This window comes from Barbus barbus (assembly GCF_936440315.1).
Source record: "Barbus barbus genome assembly, chromosome: 26".
Taxonomy (NCBI): Eukaryota; Metazoa; Chordata; class Actinopteri; order Cypriniformes; family Cyprinidae; genus Barbus; species Barbus barbus.
Genome location: NC_136754.1, coordinates 6,189,556 through 6,208,597, shown reverse-complemented (window position 1 = coordinate 6,208,597; position 19,042 = coordinate 6,189,556). Strand labels below are relative to the sequence as shown.

At 36.0% G+C, this 19,042-nt stretch overlaps 1 protein-coding gene across 3 annotated transcripts in view; it reads right to left on the bottom strand.

Annotated features, from left to right (window-relative positions):
* The window catches only part of kirrel1b (kirre like nephrin family adhesion molecule 1b), a 35,171-nt gene that overhangs the window by 13,701 nt on the left and 2,428 nt on the right, over positions 1–19,042 (bottom strand). For all 3 annotated transcript variants that reach the window (XM_079380190.1, XM_079380188.1, XM_079380189.1), the window contains exon 2: positions 901–1,053. In XM_079380190.1, coding sequence (XP_079236316.1) covers positions 901–1,053 — 153 coding nt within the window. The remainder of the gene's footprint in view (positions 1–900; positions 1,054–19,042) is intronic.

Sequence of the window (19,042 nt, the reverse complement as noted above, 5' to 3'; positions counted from 1 at the left end):
GTGTGATTATGTGGGGGCTTGTTGGACATGTGTTTGTCACCAGAGGGCAGCACTCCAACACATTGGCATTCAGACTGCACACTCTCTCTGGCACACACATTATGACATCATCGATCTGGATACCGGGAGGACAAAAGTATTGGCAAAGATTACATCATCCTTTAGCTCATCCAATCAGCAAGCAGACGCTTAACCTGTGCGCGTGTTTGCACATCTATATGTGTATGTGTCTGTGATTAGAGCGGACAAAAGAGCAACACATCCAACAAAAAAAGGGAAAGAGAAAGTGAGACAGAGGACAAAGAAAGAAAATGGCAATGTCTGGACAGTGAAAGAGAAAATATGTCTGTTGCATCATTTTAAATGGAGGAGAGGGAGAAATCGTATGTTGAACTGTATGTTGCATTGCAACATTTATGTTGTATAGACATGCATAGAGGCATGAGACAGATTTCTGAGCCAAATTCCAAAATAATTTTTATCACTGAAAATTAGGTTGCACAATTTGTGAAAGTAAAGATGGTGTTTGTCCAAAACACTTAAGCAGAAATCATGCATTCATATATCTAAATCTGGTCAGTAATTTGCTTTATACTGAAATGCAGTCGTCGTACCCGCCCTCATGACACTCCAAAATAGTATGACCAGATACAGCTACAGCTGCGTGGTGATCGCTGACTGACGCAGTTGCAATTTTTCTTGGTTTATTCATTTGAACCATGTCCCCTTTAATGCTTAATCAAATTTGTACTGCTAAACTTTCCTGTCGTGCTTTGGTCTTTTCTTATTTTACCTAAAGCTCTTATTGAGCTCATACTGTCACTCATTTCCCCTCTAAAAAAGGTGCATGATGCCCTTGGTTAGTGGATCTGATGTGTGTGTGTGTGTTTGTGTGCTCACCCCTCAGATCTTCTCCGATGCCAAGAGCAAGCCCGTCTTTGGTCCATTGTACAATGCCGGTGTAGTTAAACACCACGCAGGACAAAACTACTCTCTCCCCGACCACCACAGACTGATCTGCCGGCTCCTGAGAAAACCGCGGGCCGCTGAACACTGACAGGCACAGAGAGAGAGAGACAAAAATGTGCTTATATGTTACTGTACACTGTACATGGTACTCTGTAGTTTTTCCCACTTTTATGAGGATTTTCTTTGGTGTGCCATACATTTTTGTAAAATACTTCTAACCCAAGCCTAGAAAAGAACAATAAGACATAGATTTAAATTCTGCATTTGAAGACATAAACATTTGTTAAAATAAACCATAATAATAAATAAATACCAATAAATACCATTCAAAACAGTAATATTGTGAAATATATTTTACAATTTAAAATAACTATTTTCTATTTCAATATATTTTAAAATGTAATTTATTCCTTTGACGGCAAAGCTGAATTTTCAGCATAATTACTCCAGTCTTTAGTGTCACTAATCACTAATATGTTAAATATTTTCTTAATGTCAGCTCTGAAAACAGTTGTGCCAATAAATATTTTTGTGGAAATCTTGATAATCAGAATACTCTGCTGAATATAAAGTTAAAAAGAACAAAATATTTTTTTTTAATTTTTTTGTAACTTAAATGTCTTTACTTTGTTTTTTAACCAAGGAGTTCATCACAAGGGCATTTCACCATGCATTTAAAATACTAGGGACATTTTTGCCCCAATCCCTGGTTAATTTTTGAACCAGATATTTTGTGTTAATCAATGTCTTATTTTAATATATATTAAAATTAAGATTAATTAAAAAATAATAATAAACAATTGGTCACACGTTATTTTAAGGTCCAATTCTCACTATTAACAAACCATTAACTATAAATTTTGCCTCAATAAACTATTAATTTGCTGCATCTTAATAGTTGTTAAGTTTAGGTACTGGGTAAGATTAGGGATGTAGAATATTCATGCAGAATATGTACTTTATAAGTACTAATAAACAGCCAATATGTCATTACTAGGCATGCTAATAAGCAACTAGTTAATAGTGAGAATTGGTCTCAGAGTTACCAAATCTTTTTACAAACATATGCTACCCCGACTCTTACAGCCACATCTCAAATTTTCATCCATTACATCGTCGCAGAGATATTTCTGAAAAATTCCATCACTCTCTCTCTTCCAGCCTCTCTTTCTCCTCCGGCACATGCCACTCCTCCAGGATTATTGGTAACAGTCCAATTTGCTAATTAAGGCAAAACGTTAATAAAGAGAGGGAGAAAAAAAAGAAAAGGTGCACCTCCAGAGGATTACATTTACAGCCATAAAACTCTTCATCATACTTAAAGGAATGGGTCACACCAAAATGGAAATTTTGTCCCCATTTACTCCAGCAAACCAATAATTAAGAATGTACTGGACACTCTTCTCCATATAGTGCAAATGAAAGAGGACTGAAGCGGTCACACTGACTCTGGTGTTCCATGGAAGAAAGAAAGTCATACGGAAAGTCAAGGGCTCTGGACATTGAGTTTCTGTCATAAAACCAGCCTTCTCTCTTTGCAACTGTCCATGCATCATGATTGGACTGCAGGAGACATGACGTCATGTCTTTGCGGCACAGCTGCTTATGACAGCGCTTAATGACACTGGCCCGTGTATCAGAACGCTCAAAGCAGCTTCACTCGGTTAACTAGTCATTAGTGATGCAAAAGTGCCCTCAGAACAAAGACGTAACATCTGATGTCTGATTCATAGACTGATTCATCTATGTGTGTGTGTATTTTTGAAAACTCTGAAGTATTTCCAGATGCTACAGTATAAGGAAAACATCCCTGAAGTGGTGCTGCCAAATGTTAAGCATTTAGAAAAGCAGAGTCAAATGCAAAACGTCATGGAGAGAAAGCGATAAACAGAGAATGACAATAATGCACCCTGTAGCACACAGAGACACAGAAACAAGCTTTTAATTATGTGCCAAGAGAGGTAAGTAAGAATACATGACTTAGTCAAATGGTCTCAGACAGAACATTCATCTGTCCACATCTTTCCTCAGGGCAAGTCTTGCTCTAATTTTGCACACAAACAAATAAAACTGTATTTTGTGTGGGTGTGTGTTCTGTGATGTCCATGAGTAGGTGCGAGCACTAAAATTCATGTCTAGTCTGCCTCAGGTACCAAAATATTTACATCACCAGATTAAAGGGATAGTTCACTCAAAAATTAAACTTCTGTCATTAATTATATCACCCTCAAAGTCGTTATTTTTGTTTTCTTTGCACACAAAAAGGATTCTCATATCTTCATAAAATTTTGGTGGAACCACTGATGTTACATGTAGTATTTTTTAACAATGTCCTTACTACTTTCTTCATATCTTAATTTGTGTTCCAAAGATGAACAAAAGTCTTTTGGGTTTGGAACGACATGAGGGTGAGTAATTAATGACAGAATTTTCATTTTAGGGTGAACTATCCCCTTTAAGTTACTGTTATTACTAGGAATCGACTCTGACTTTGTTTCAAGCTTCGGCAAGTAGGGCTCGCTGCAGCCCACAATATCCAGGGGGCGTGGTTGGATCCACATCTAGGGGGTGGAGATTGGTAGGTTTAAGGATCAGGGGGTAGGTTTAGGTATATGTAAGGTGGGAGGAGTTGAATCTGGATCTAACCACGCCCCCTGGATCTTGTGGGCTGCAGCGAGACGCTCCTCAGCTTTGGACTCGATTCCAAGGCTGGATTCCAGACTCATCAGACTCAGGCAGGCAAAGTGAGATCTTACACTAAACAGAGCAATATAAAGTGTAATGGTTTACAGTTTAACATTTCTGTTTAAAACAATAAATAAATATAGGTGTATTCATTGTAAGCACACAGCTTCTTCGAAAAGCCGGATTAGCAGCTGGCAGCTGAGGTGGAAGCCTCTGTAATAAACCACTTGTTTAAAATTAATAATGAACTTTGTTTTCAACTCTTTCATTGCTTTTCTGATGCCTCTTTCAAATACAACATAACAACGTGCTGTTGAGTAAAAGATTCACTGGTCACCACCTGCAGGCAGAATGAGGTGATGTACAGGTTGCTGGAGGAAGCAGAGATTCTAAACGAGTCATTTTGTGGACAGAGTTACAAAATTTGATTAACTGGGATAAATCGAAATTGTGAAGAATCTTTTGGAGTATGTATTGTAGTAACAGCAGTAAAAGCAGGGTTGCCAGGTCTGCGAAACCAAACCAGCCCAACTTTTTGGAATCAGCCTTTGGGGTTGACTATCTATTTCCAACAAATCAAAGAAATTAATCTTTTTTTGATTCAATTGACTCTAATCTTCTCTTTCCTATATCAGTTTCTTTATTCACCTTTTTTATGGTCTCATATAGTGTCCCTCTATGCAGAAGTTGACTAAACTAAACTTTAAATACCAATAAATCAAAGTGTGCTATTAAAAGGTATCCTGGGATGTGCAGTAACTGCAACAATATAATATAAAATAACATTTTAAACACAAACAAAGTGGTTATATTTTGAATACATATTTTATTTAACACGCAAAATTGTATTAGTAATAATAATAATAATAATATTTCCAAAATGTCCAGTGATCTTGAAACTATCATGATGGCATTTTATAAAAGTCTGGATTTGCACTAATTTGCATGTGGTATTACTGTCTCCCTTTGCAGAAATCATCAAATAATCAATATGAAAAATAAATATTCAATTAAAATGAAAAAGGAATGCAATGTACCTTATGAAACAAAGTTTAAATAGGAATTACATTTTATTATTTAAAAAACTTATTTATTTACAAATTCTGCTTCTAGTTGAATGAATGATGAATGATGCATTTATATAGCGCTTTATTGTGAATTGCTGTACACCCAAAGCGCTTTACAATCATGTGGGGGGGTCTCTCCTCAACCACCACCAGTGTGCAGCATCCACTTGGATGATGCGACGGCAGCCACAGGACAACGGCGCCAGTGCGCTCACCACACACCAGCTACAGGTGGAGAGGAGAGAGAGATCAATCAAGTGTATGGGGATTATTAGGAGGCCATGATAGACAAGGGCCAGTAGAGGGAATTTGGCCAGGACACTGGGATAACACCCCTACTCTTTACGAGAAGTGCCATGGGATTTTTAATGACCACAGAGAGTCACTAGTTTGTCACTCCATTTGTCTTTGATTTTTTTCAACCCATTTTCACAAATACTCTCATTTCCCTTCCATCTGTTTCCAGCCATATTTTATTCACGCTTTCATTTCATTTCTCTGTGGCGCTAATTGCTTTTTTAGAGTAGTAAATATGCTAACCTCTCTGCACACATCAGCTCTCATTAACATCCGTAAGTGTGTGTATGTGTGTGTGTGTCTGTCCTGTTGTGCCTGTTTAACTTTCTCTTATGGTATCTACTTGTTTTACAGTATATGTGTACCCATATGTGTAAGCCTATTTCTTTTCCTATGTCATGTTTGTTGATCTCTTTAGGAAAGGTGTGAATAAAGCTCTCCCACTTCTCTCTATCCCACTCATTCCTGAGGGAAATGTAAGTGGAACAGAGGAGAGAAACACACAGATACAATTTCAATTTTAGCTTTTTACAGTACTTTCAATCCTTCTCCCCCCTCTGATTTCATCCCACTCTTTAAATATCCTCATCTTTCACTTTACTCCTCCTCCTTTTCGCTGAGTCCTCACCTTTTTTCTACTGGATTACTCCTCCTCCATCTCCTTCATTCACTCTGTGCCTCCTTCATACACTCATACCTTCACGCCTTTAAGTTGATGGTGGACACTTTTTCCCCTCTACAACACAGGCTACACATTTCTACACCTTTGCATTTTTCTGTCTTCCCACCATCTCTATTTTTCCACCATATGCATCTTTCTTTGTTCTTGTTCACTTTGACCTGGAAGAATTTTAATGTAATGCAAAAATTTCTAAAATCCTGATCAGCCCTTGTGTTATTATTTAATATTTGGTTTCAATTATACTTTAGGGATTTCTCAATTTATTTAGCTACTCTTTCTGCAGGTCCACTTTGCCAGTAGGTGGCGACAAGTGACTGTTGAGTGAGTCGTTTGAATCATTCGCTCAAAGGATTTATTCGTTGAATCATTTAGGGGCCCTTCACACAGAACAAGTTTTTGCATTCCACTGCTGCTTTTTCATTGTTTTTCCATTAACTAAATGGACAGTGGCCCTCATGTCTTTTACACCATCTTGAAAATGACATGGTGTTCTAAAAAAAAACTTGTGGCATTCAAGTTAAAAGTAGGTAGTTCAATTTAAAAAAAAATTGTGCCTCTACGCTAACTGCTGGGTTCTGCTGGGCTTTGCTTTTCTTTGGCAGTGGACTGACCAAACTGACAAAGTAACGAGTAATGTTGTTTTTAAATTGTGAATTACCGAATATTATATAATCAGGATATAGCAATTCTTAATAAAAACTGAAACGAAATAAAAAATGTATAGGTTTATAAATTAAACCATGTATTTATTTTTCCCCAGTATTCTGCAGATTTTCCCCACAAAATCAGTGCAGAAAATGCCTGGTTAAATCCAACATATAATATACAGTATATTATTTTAGTCTGAGCTGACACAATGCAATTTATTAACACAGAAACTATTAAATATTAAATAAAAATTGTTACTTTTAACAATGAAAAAGGAGAAATCTCTATAATAAGCCATAGAGATACAAACATCATACATATGTATTCACCAAAAAAACAACAACACCCAGTATTTCAAAAAGTGTGCACACACACACCACAAAATGTTCTTCTGTAAACAGTGGCATGTTGTGTACAGGGGTAACATGCTTCAGGACATTCTGCAAAACCACTCAAATGTCACTCAGTGTGCAATGGGGCCTCAGGGGGACCTGGTGACCCCCGACAATAGCAGTGGTACAGAAACAGGACAGTGTAAAAGATTTGCCAAATGCCCTTCATTTCATTAATATTTCATTTCGTCCCAGGAATCCCAAGTAAACTGGCGCTTGAAGGAGCGGACGAGAGACAGATTTAGCCCCAGAGAAAAGCCGCTGAAACATCTACATCTCCTCACAGCTATGTGTGTGTATGTGTGTGTACATACCACTAATGAAGCAGTCGCTTAAAAAACAAAATTATGATGAAATTCTGCTGTTACTCCCTGCACTTGAGCTGTTGCAGTGCAGGGAGTGAGTGTGAGGAGTGTAATGAGTGCTGAGAAGGAAGAGAGACAAAAGAAGAGTGTGCTGTGACTATAGCGGTCATAATGTACGTTTGTTTAGTTGCTTGAGGCCTCGATCCACTGATCTCTTTGTGTCAAAAGGCTGTTAGAAAGGTCAAAGGTCATCTCCATGGGTTGCAGGACACATGAGGGCACCCAGTCTACCACATTTTCTTTTCTTTATTTTTCTTTCCTGCATGGCTCCTCTGCTACTATTTTCCGCTTTCATCTTTCCTTCTGGTATGTGAACTTTCTTCCTTTATTTATCTCTCCTCTCTTTCTCCCACTCATCCCAACTGTCTATTTCCTTTTTCCATCTGATCATTTCACTCACACACACACACACACACACACGTTGGTTTTTGTGGTTTATGGGGACTCTCCATAGGCGTAATGGTTTTTATACTGAACAAACTGTGTGTGCTATTGCCCTACACCAACCCTACACCTAAACTTAGCCCTCACAGGAGACTTTGTGCATTTTTAGATTTTTAAAAAAAACACCATTTAGTATGTTTTTTAAGCCTTTTGAATTACGGGGACATAGGCAGTGTCCTCATAAACCACCTTCATATTGTAATACCTCTGTCATACCCATGTCATTATACAAATTTGTGTCCTCATAAACCACATAAACATGCACACACACACACACACACACTTTCTCTTCACAGCACTGAAAGAATGTCAGGCATTTCCTTTACCACCTCTCTCCCTGTGTCTCTTCTTTCCTTCTCTTCCTCAGTTCCAAAAGATTTCCATCTCACCTCATGTCTCTTACCTCTTTCTCCTCCCCTCTTTTTTCTGTTTTTGTCTCTTAATTAGAAATTTGAGAAAACGTTGGTTTTCAGCATCAATCACCTCTGTGCAACAAACACACAGAAAGTGAATACTTTATGCTCTTTTCTGTCATGTCATTTCTCATTTAGGCTCTGCTTCTCACACATTTTTTACTCCTATAAAAATCTCACATTTTCCGATTTTTTTCAAGATGAAAGAGAATCTTTGCCGTGTCACCTTAAGGTATGATGGTGAATAAGTAACAAGAATGAAACATAACCCTGAGGATGTCATCAGAAATTTGAGCTAAAAATAGATTTTAGATCTTTTATACTGCACTGAAAAGGCTGTAAGCATTTAGCATTTAGCATACTAGCATTTTCACTCAAAAAAATGATAGTAAATTCCATGAACAATTACAAAGAAACAGCAAGTAACACGATTGAATTAAATTGAATTAAACATGAACATTTTAATTTTGTTATGCTATTAACTTTTGAACCGTAAGCCACAAAATGAAAATAATTTTTCCCTCTGAATCCTTGAAAATTAAAAAAAGGGTCAAAATTAAAAAAAAGTGTAAGGTTTAGTTTTTTTGCTATATTCAATTGTTCGTAAAACCTACTTTGTCAAACTCGTCCTAAACGATTCATCCGATTCTCACCAAAATTGGCTCAGATCATCTACAGACCATGCTGGCAAAAAGTTATGGAATTCAAGTCGATTCGTCAAAGCGTTATCGAATACCACACTAACGAATTCGCCGAAAAGCACACAAAAATGCATCTGAGGCTATATCTCCGCAAGGCTTTGACGGAGCATGACCTGAGGCTACCTGCAGTGTTTCGGCACTGTGCCACCTAGTGCTCAAGAGATATGAAAAATGCATATTTTTGCTTATAACTTGTGAATGGTTTGGACAAAAATCATAAAAACGGTCTCTTTAGATTCGGTGCATCATGCCGAGTCCAACCATATCCATTTTCCCATGTCAGCCATTTTGGGCGTCGGCCATGTTGAATTTTGTAGTAAAATGCTATACTTTACGAACGCATTAACGTATCATTATGAAACTTGGTATGGGTCATCAGCACGATGCCCTGAAGGAGCCTGACAAGTTTTGAGGCAGCGCTACCTAGTGGTAAAATCACATATTCAAATGCTTATAACTTTGGGTTGGGTTGACTTATTTTCACGGGAGTCACCTTTTTAGACTCCTGAATCCTTGCCGAGTCCAGCGATACCAAACAGGTTTTGCCTTATGGTTAGTGCTACGTTGCATTTTAGCGCTTAAAAAACATTTGCCAATATCTTAGAAACCGTTATTCCGATCGACACGAAACCACCGTAGGAAATTCGGAAACATAGCGTCCCGGCTATACACTACTGCCCAATTGCCAAAATGTTGATAGTAAGTGGCACAAAATGCAAACAAAGTCAACAGTCAGTCATTTTTCATCTACTTACACTCAAATATGTCTATAACTCCAAAACAAAATGAGATATTTTCACCAAATTTGACACACATATGTATGGGCACACTCCAAGGACACATAAACAATTTGGTGGGATTGTCTTGGTGGCGCTATAATTGAACAAAATATGAAATTGCCATTGACTATAATAGGGTATTATGATAAAAAATGCTATATTTTACGAATGCATTGGTGTAACATTACGAAACTTTATGTGTACCATGGAGACCATGACCTGAAAGTACTCATAAAGTTTTGAGACAGTGCCACCTTGTGGTCAAAAGTTACAATGAAATGTCAAGTAAATGCTAATACCTTTCTGTGAATTTTGCCAATTGTAATGAGACTGGTATAAATAGATTCCTTGGGTCATGCTGAGAACAGTGATACCAATGTTGCCATAGTCAGCCAAACTTTCTCCCTGCCCTTTTGATTTTCTTTAAAAACCTACTTTTTCAAACTCCTCCTAGACCGTTGGTCCGATTTTCACCAAAATCGAATCATAACATCTTCAGACCATGCTAACAAAAGTTATGGATTTTGTGTTGATAGACAAAACAGTTTTCACATACCACAACAACGAATTTGAGACATGAGGCCGTATGTCTGCAATGCTTTGTGTGTGCCATTGTCACCTCACACAGAACACACCAAATCGATTTGATAACGGTGCCACCTGTTGGTCAAAAGTTAAAAGTCATTCAATCGTATTACTAGTAGTTTTAAATGATTTTTCAGGCATTTGGACTACAATAATTTTAAAATGGCTTCAATTACTAATTTCTGCAGTTGGCCTGATGCTCCATGCTATGCTTAGCTCCTTATTTTGCCGCTGATGCGCTTGGCCCCGTAATTGCTGCTTGCAGCTCTATTTTCTTTCTTTTTCAGTCGAAATGAAATTAAGGTTTTTGAGGAAAGCATTCCAGGATTTTTTTCCATATAGTGGACTTCAATGGTGGCCAACGGGTTGAAGGTCCAAATTGCAGTTTCACTGCAGCTTCAAAGGGCTCTACATGTTTTCAGCCAAGAAATAAGGGTCTTATCTAGCAAAATTATCATCATTTTCTAAAAAAAAATAATATGCTTTTTAACCACAAATGCTTGCCTTGCACTAGTTCTGCGATGCACGTCCGTGACTTCACGCACTATGTAATCACATTGGAAAGGTCATGCATGGTTACTTCTTCGTCTGTATACTTTGATTCAAAAAGGTAGGGTAGGGCGAAAAACTTTCTTTGCATGTTCTCTTTGTAAACACTGGGTCGGTACTTCAGCCTACGTCACGCATGACCTTTCCAATGTGACTTCGTAATGTGTGAAGTTGAGCTAGTGCAAAGATGAGCATTTATGATTACAAAGTAGACATTTTTATTCTTCTTATTATTTTTTGGTTTTAGAAAAATGCAAGACAAGACACTTATTCCTCGGCTGGGATCATGTATAGCTCTGAAACTGCAATTTGGACCTTCAACCTATTGGCTCCCATTTAAGTCAAATATATGGAAAAAAATCCTGGAATGTTTACCTCAAAAACTTCAATTTCTTTGCAACTGAAGAAAGAAGGACATGAATATCTTGGATGACATGGGTAAATTATCAAGAAATTTTCAGGGACCAATTCTCACTATTAACTACAAATTTTGCCTCAATAAACTCCTAATTTGCTGCTTATTATTTGCTTATTAGTTGTTATGTTAGGTATGGGGTAGGATTAAGGGATCTAAAATATGGTCATGCAGAGTAAGACATTAATATGTGCTTTATAAGTACCAGCAAACAGCCAGTAAGCTAGTACTATGCATGCTAATAAGCAACTAGTTATTTGGTCCATAAACTAAAGTGTTACCATAAATAAAAAAACAAAACAAAAAAAAAGTTTCAGACATTATTGCAACACCATTTGTTCTATGGAAGTGAATGATGCCTCAAATTATCTGGTTTGTTAAGGAGATATGTGCTACTACTCAAAGACTTATGATTTTTGCCTGGTGGACAATAAAACGAGTCACATAATTATAAATAAGGAGGGACCCAAGCAAGATAACAATATCATAAAGCATGGATTTCCAAACTTTGAACTCCGAACCCTTTTGACTTAAAATATTTACTTGAAGTACCCCTGATTAAGTTATATACAGTATAATATTTAAATAATTGAACAGCTAATTTGCATGTTTAAGGTTCTTTGATGTTGGTTAATGATCACATGTAAAACAGGTAAAGAAATAAAATATTTAATCTTTTTGAATAAGTCAGTGTTTTGATTATTTTTATTCCCCCCCCCCCCCCATTTAAAACTGTTTGTATATATTATTGATTTAATAAATTATTAGTTACTCATCAATTACCAAACCCTTTGTAGTTCCCTCACAAACCCCCAGTTTGGCTTTCTGAGGGCCAGTAAGTACACTCTGGTACAAAAAAAAATAAAAAAAAATTGAATACCGTGACAGTACACTTTTATACCTCATTTAACCCCAAATGGCACAAATGAGTACCTTAAAGGCACATATTTTTTACCTAAAGCGTATATATATTAGTACCTGGTACATATTAGTACTGTTTGAAAGGGTACCAGTGAAAGCTTTTGTACCATTTTTCCTGATAGTGTAACCTATAGCCTACAACAGCAATCCAGTACAGGCAATGACCACTTGTGTTTTCTTAGAATATAAAAGTCTTGTTTATTTTGCACTCGAGTCCAAGTGTAGATTTTTTTCCCACCTCCCCCTACAAATCTAAATTCAAATGGACATATTGGAATGACAAAGAGAGAGCAGCTGCAGTATAGCAGAGTGACATATTCGGCTCGCCAGTGCATCGCCAAAAAACTAGAACATGCAGAGGGTCGTCTCCCAAAAATCCAGCACGCCCTTCTCTCTCTCTCTTTCGCTCTCTCTCCATACATCCAGTTATCTCTTACGCTGTTTCCATCCATTCTCCCACATTCTTCCTTCTACCGCTTCCAACCAAATCCTAAAGTTCTGTCGCCATAGCAACAACTGTCGTCTGCAAAAATTACCCCAAAAATCTCTTTATATGCGTGCTGCTTTCTGCCCACCCTGTGCAGACTGTCTCTAGTGATGCTGTTTAGAGAGAATCAGTGATATTGAGAATCAGCAAATAAATTCAAAGAGACAAGTGGACAGATAAACGGCAAGCCTTTAAGTATAGCAACAAACAAACACAATGACAGACAGATGCAACCTCTCAGAACGGAGCAGAAAATACAAAGAAAGAATGAACAGGTATCATGATGGGGAGAATCATTGCCATGGTAACAGAGAAACGAGTGAGTGTAAAAGCGGGGTAGGAAGGTAGAGAGAAGGGGGGGGGGGGGACATGCCGTCGCCATGGTAACTAAAGAGGAGGGTATCCTGAGAGAGACAGACAGGCTAAAAACACAAAAGACACATTAAGGATGAGGGAAACCACATCTCTCGTTATCTTCTCTCTCTCTTGTTCCCTTCCTCTCGGCTCTCCAGTGCACCCACTCATTCAAGCAGAGCTGCTTCCATTTGCAAATCTAATGTGTGCGCATAGAAAAGAGCAGTGATTGAGTGCATGTGCATGTGTGTGCGCTGCATGTGAGCTTGAGAAACTGCAGAGGGACAGAGCATGTTTGTGTGTGTCTGAAAAATAAAAGGAATAAAGTTACATCTCTTTCTGCTAAAATATCACGTATATGATTTATAATAAATATGAATATTTAGGTACAAAAACAATGAGTGATTTTCATGAATATGAATATAAATTTAGACAAAAAATTTATAAATAAAAACTAATAAATTAATTTATATACAAAATAAAATAGTAGCTAAAAGAAATAAATATATGCATTTATTATTAAAATGTATTATTAAAGTTTATTTATTTCATTTATTAATCTCTCTATATATCAATAAATATTTAAATATTGTATATAATATATAATGTTGCTGAAAATGTTGTGATTAAAACGTAGCCTTTAAATAAACATTTTTATATAAAAATAAGATCTATGCAGAGATATGAAAATAAATATAAAATTTAAAAATGATAGATAGATAGATAGATTGATAGATAAAATAAAATAATAGATAAATACATCTATTATTAATAAATGTATTAATACGCTCTACATACAGTGAATGAATAAAAAAAAAAAAATGATACATTTATTTAGCTCTAAACACACACACATGACTTATACAGGGACTTAAAAAAATTGCTTGTTACTAGAGAAATATGCGACCTTATACGAGATGCTGTCATAGCACTGAAAAATATAGTCAGTAGTGTTTTAAGTTAGGATATCTTGACTCATTAGTGTTCCTATAGCTCAAACAGTACAGTAAATTCGATGGGAATGAGTTTAATCCCCAGGGAAGTCCTAAACTGACAAAATGCATACCTGGAATGCAATATAATTTGCTTTAGATATAAATGTCTGCCAAACACATAAATGTAAGTGTATTAACAATCAGCCAGTCAGAAGAAGAACAGAGGAGATGCATGCCAGCAATCTCTCTCAAAACCAGCTGTTGACTTTGTAAGCACAAAATCCTCGGCATCCCATGATTGCCAGTGTTGTTGTGAGAACAATGTACTGATTTTACAAGTTAAAGTTTGGGCTGTGTAATCCTTCACTGTCATTTGAAGCATTCTGGGAATCCTTCAGCCTAATGCCAAAAGATCTGGTCCGCTGCCCAAAGGGTTGCAAGTTCAGTTACAAATAGAGATGACCCAAACACTGTGATTAATCCGACTCTATCTTTTCTGCCCTTGAGCTACAAACTTAACCCGAGCTGCTGTGGGAGGGTTACATTTACTGCAAATCACTTTAGACGACTAACTATCCAACAGACTGTCTTCTAGGAGCAAAACCGTATGCCATTCGACATTGACATAAAAAAAGAAAACTATGCCTGAATAAAATAACTGGGACTAAAGTTAACAGAAAAAAGTTCATTTACTCAGCTACACAATTAGAGACAACTCTTTAATATATTAAATATTTAAACAAATATTAAACATATTCAATAAGACATCAGTATTCTTTTAGCAGCTTGAAAATTAAAGGGTTAGTTCACCCAAAAATGAAAGTTCTGCCATCAATTACTCACCATCATGTCGTTTCATAAAGTCATTATTTTTGTTTTCTTTGCGCAAAAAAGTTTTCTTGTAGCTTCATAAAATTACGGTTGAGCCACTGATGTCACATGGATTATTTTAACAATGTCCTTCCTACCTTTCTGTGCCTTGAACGGATCAGTTGTGTTGATGTCTATGCAGGGTCAGAAAGCTCTTGGATTTCATCAAAAACATCTTAATTTGTGTTTTGAAGACGAACAGAGGTCTTACAGGTTTGGAAAGACATAAGGGTGAGCAATTAATGACAGAATTTAAATTTTTTGGGTGAACTATCCCTTTAAGTTACCATTATTACTAGGAATTGACTCTGATTCAAGCTTCGGAATCGATTCCAAGACTGGATTCCAATTATTTTGGTATCACTTTACTTAAAGCTTTTATGTATAATGCATTATAAAGGGTGATTAAAGGGTATAATGCATTGCAATTATTCATAATGTGCGTTGTAATAACATTATATCTTATCGTAAATAATCAGAACCAAATTTAGAATGCATAGTGTAACAGTGAATTAATAAGTGTTATAATGTTTTAACTGTGTGCTTGCAATTATTCATGTGATTGTACACTGCATTATAAGATGCATTACAATGCATACAAACTACTTTTATAAAGGCTTTAGTAAAATCTTACCATTATTTTTACCTGAGAATGAACATATATTTCATATACTCCTCCTCTTATTGCTTTATGTCTAATAATCAAATCCTTATGTTAATGTATGTGCGTGTGCACATTTATTCATTCATTTTTGGTGAGCATAGCTGTTTCTGCATCATCCAATGCACATTCATTCTCCGTTTGTCATGTTTTACTACGGTCCGCAGTCTTGTGCATGAAAGGTGCTTTGTGTTCTAGCAGCCATCTGATTGGGCGATGGTGACGAAGGTCAGCTTCTGATTGGCTGAGGTATTTTCTTCCGTCCACTTACCTCTTGTCCCTCCCTGAGATGGTTCTCACCTCGTTTGCTCTCTTTTTTCTCTTCCTCTCCCTCCCAACCTATAACGTCTCATATATTTCTGTAAGTTTCTGCCAGTCCCTTTGTGAGTTGCTATGGTTACCAGGTCTCTCGCACTCCCCCACTTCTCCCCATCTCCCTCCCTCTCTGCCTCTGCTTCCAGGGTTGCTATGGTAACAGATTTATTTAAAAAAAGAGACAGCGCAAAAAAATATTTCCCCCTTCATGCCTCCCGCTCTCCTCCTCAGTGATAACTGCAGTGCTCTCACACACATACATTCACATATGCTAACAACAAAGCATTACTAATGACATCATCACAAACAATAGTAAAATTAATGTTCAGACAAACCAATGAATGTTGATTCCAGATCTAGTGCAAACATAGTTTCCATTCAAGTTCAATGCACATTTGCACAATATTATATTAATTAAGGCTAATTAGCTGTTAAAGCCCAGTGTTGGGACTGTGGGCACAGAGAGCACATGCTGTAGGGGTGCAATTCAAAATCTATATTGCATCAGTTTCAAGGTAATTTTTTATATAAGGGAAACCAGTGCAAGTTGTCACTCTTTTTATTTCTGGAATACATCTGGTTTTGAAAGTCTCACCTTTTTGTCTTAATTAACAAAGAAAAAAACACATATACTTTTTGTGACCCAGGATGTTACAATATATGGGGCATGTTGTCACAATGGGAACCTGCTATTTATTAAACATAAATAATAATAATAAAAAAATATTAGCAAAAAAGCCACCAAATATATATTTGTATTTAAAATGCATGGAATATTTTTTCAGCAACAAAGAAAACAAAAAAAAGGAATATCACAATACATAATATATTACGCATGATCTTGGCCTACCAAAATCATGCCAGTGTTATTTTAGCATCAGTGAGATACTATTGTAATTTTTATATAAATATAAATTCTATTAATCTTTTTTATAATGCTAGTTAATAAAAATGCAACTATTTATTTTATTTAATTTATTTTACTTATATTAAAATAAATAAAATAAACAGTCTTTATATATAAGATTGTCCCTTTGAATAATACCATTACCAGATGTTCTCATGGTTACAGTTTAAAAATAGGTTCAAATGTGTGTACATGTGTGCCTTTGCATATACACCTGTATACACGGTCTCCTCCTGTGTCCACAAAGTCTCATTCTTGTCCAAACGTGCAAGTATGTCTTCACACCTGTGCCCCAGTTATTCATCTAACAAAATTACTGCTGCCTACTGGTAACCCACTGGAGAGATCTCTAGCCCAGACAGATCTGGGACTGATATTTCTTCTACACAAGCATCGGCTTCTCATATAAATGAGATGTTTCCTGATGATCATCTCTGTGCTGAAATTAACGACTGTCTGCTCCTGTATTAAACACATGCATGTTTATACCAGCCCAGGCAAAAATGACTATATATAAACAACTATTGCAAGTGTGTCGAGCAACATGTTGCACTAATAATATACTATGCAAAGCAATCGGCTCTTTATAAATAGAAATCCAGGCATTTGGAGCCAACATTCCATCACTGTAGTTGTTACAAGAAAACACCGCTAATGCTGTTTGGTCCACCTGCCAACTAAATGTAATGCTCACTAGTTTCCCAGGTAATTAAACGGACTTGCGTAGCTAAAAATATCAAATGCAATGCATCAGTGTTTCTCTCACCGTCTCACATTGGTGTGAGTGTCATCCAAAATAAATGTTCATCTACTGCCTTGCCTTATTACAAAGTGCAGGGAAACTGGTCTATGAATGACAAAACTGCACATGTACAATTGCTTGGGACTAAAATATCCTGTTACAATCTACTTGGAAAATTTATAAACGTTAATCAAACTTTTCTATATTCTTTGAAATAGAGTTGTAACATCAGGCATCAAACATTTGAAACATTTATGTCTCACTACAAGTCATACAGTATGTACAAGACAGTGTTATTTTAGTACCATTAAGATAGCTTTTATTAATATTTTGAATTAGCTTTTATTTGTATAATTTCTGTTTTCTTTTAATTGTGTATTTTTTAGTAATTTTGTATTGTCATTTGTATTATTATTTTACAAATATGTTTATATATACTTTTTATTAATTGTAATTTATTTAAGTGCATTAAGATAAACTAAATGAACTGAAATCAAATAATTTTAATGTAAAATAAGGATTTTGTATTTTATTTATCTATTTGTATCAGTTAAAGTGTACAGATTTGGGGAAATTAAATAATAAATAAAATGCAATAAGTTTAGAATATTGCAGTAATTAATGTAGTATATGTTATTACTCTTACTAACTAATTCCAGTAATGCACTTAAAGGGACAGTTCACCCAAAAATTAAAATTCTGCAATCATTTACTCACCCTCAAGTCTTTTCCAAACCTGTATGAGTTTCTTTCTTCTGTTGAACATTAAAAACAAGATATTTGAAGAATGTGGGTAACCAAATAAATGATGGGCCCAACACACATTCTTCTAAATATCTTCTTTTATGTTCAACAGAAGAAAGAAACTCATACAGGATTGGAAAAGCTTGAGGGTGAGTAAAGGATGACAGAATTTTCATTTTTGGGTTAACTATAAACAATCCCCTAAACTTGTTTTTGCATTTCATGTAGTTATAATTCAGCTGCAAAGCACACTGGGTAACGGGCATCACTACTGCATGTTGCTTGATGATTTCAAATGTCTTTCTTCCACAACACTGTATTCTGCTGTTCATCGTCTCCTAAAAGAATACTTAATGCTAAAGAAAACAATGTGTTGTTAGGTTTTTTTGTCTTTCTCTCATAATCAGACTCCTCAGATTTTTAACTGCGTATCTCTTTCGTTCTCTGTATGATGGAGTTGAGTGACAGAAATCTACCAGCTCTGATTGTGTTTGTCAAATATGCCAATCACACACTTTCCACAAACACAAGCATGGGTACACAACACCGCAGCAGTCGTTGCATGTTTCAAGGCAATTTGGATCAGATGTGAATGAAAATATTAGTGGATGAACTGAAGGTGAAACTGAAGTTCATTACAGGTGTAGATCCAGCCCTGATTAACAGGAACTTTAGGGTTCTTGGGATGTAAACGGATGCTTAAAAAAAAAACTAAAAGTAATAAAGGGCTGCTAAACCTTGGTCATGTGCTTATTTATACTGGATATGTATTATTTTTGGATATGTATCCACATGCTGCACAGTACATTCAAGTAACTGACTGATTATTTATATTGTTGCAAAATGTACTATTCAGCTCATTATACAAAGCTGGATATATATATATATATATATATATATATATATATATATATATATATAATTTTATCCACATACATAGACTCATGAGCTATATTTTATAGCATATCTTAAATGCTCGAGTGCTTGTATCATCACAAAATGCTAATTTAATGTGCTAAATGCAACTACAAAACATGAAATGTTAAGATTTTATAAACATTAACATCATGAATTTCTGCAAAGCTGCTTTGAAATCATGTGTATTGTGAAAAAAA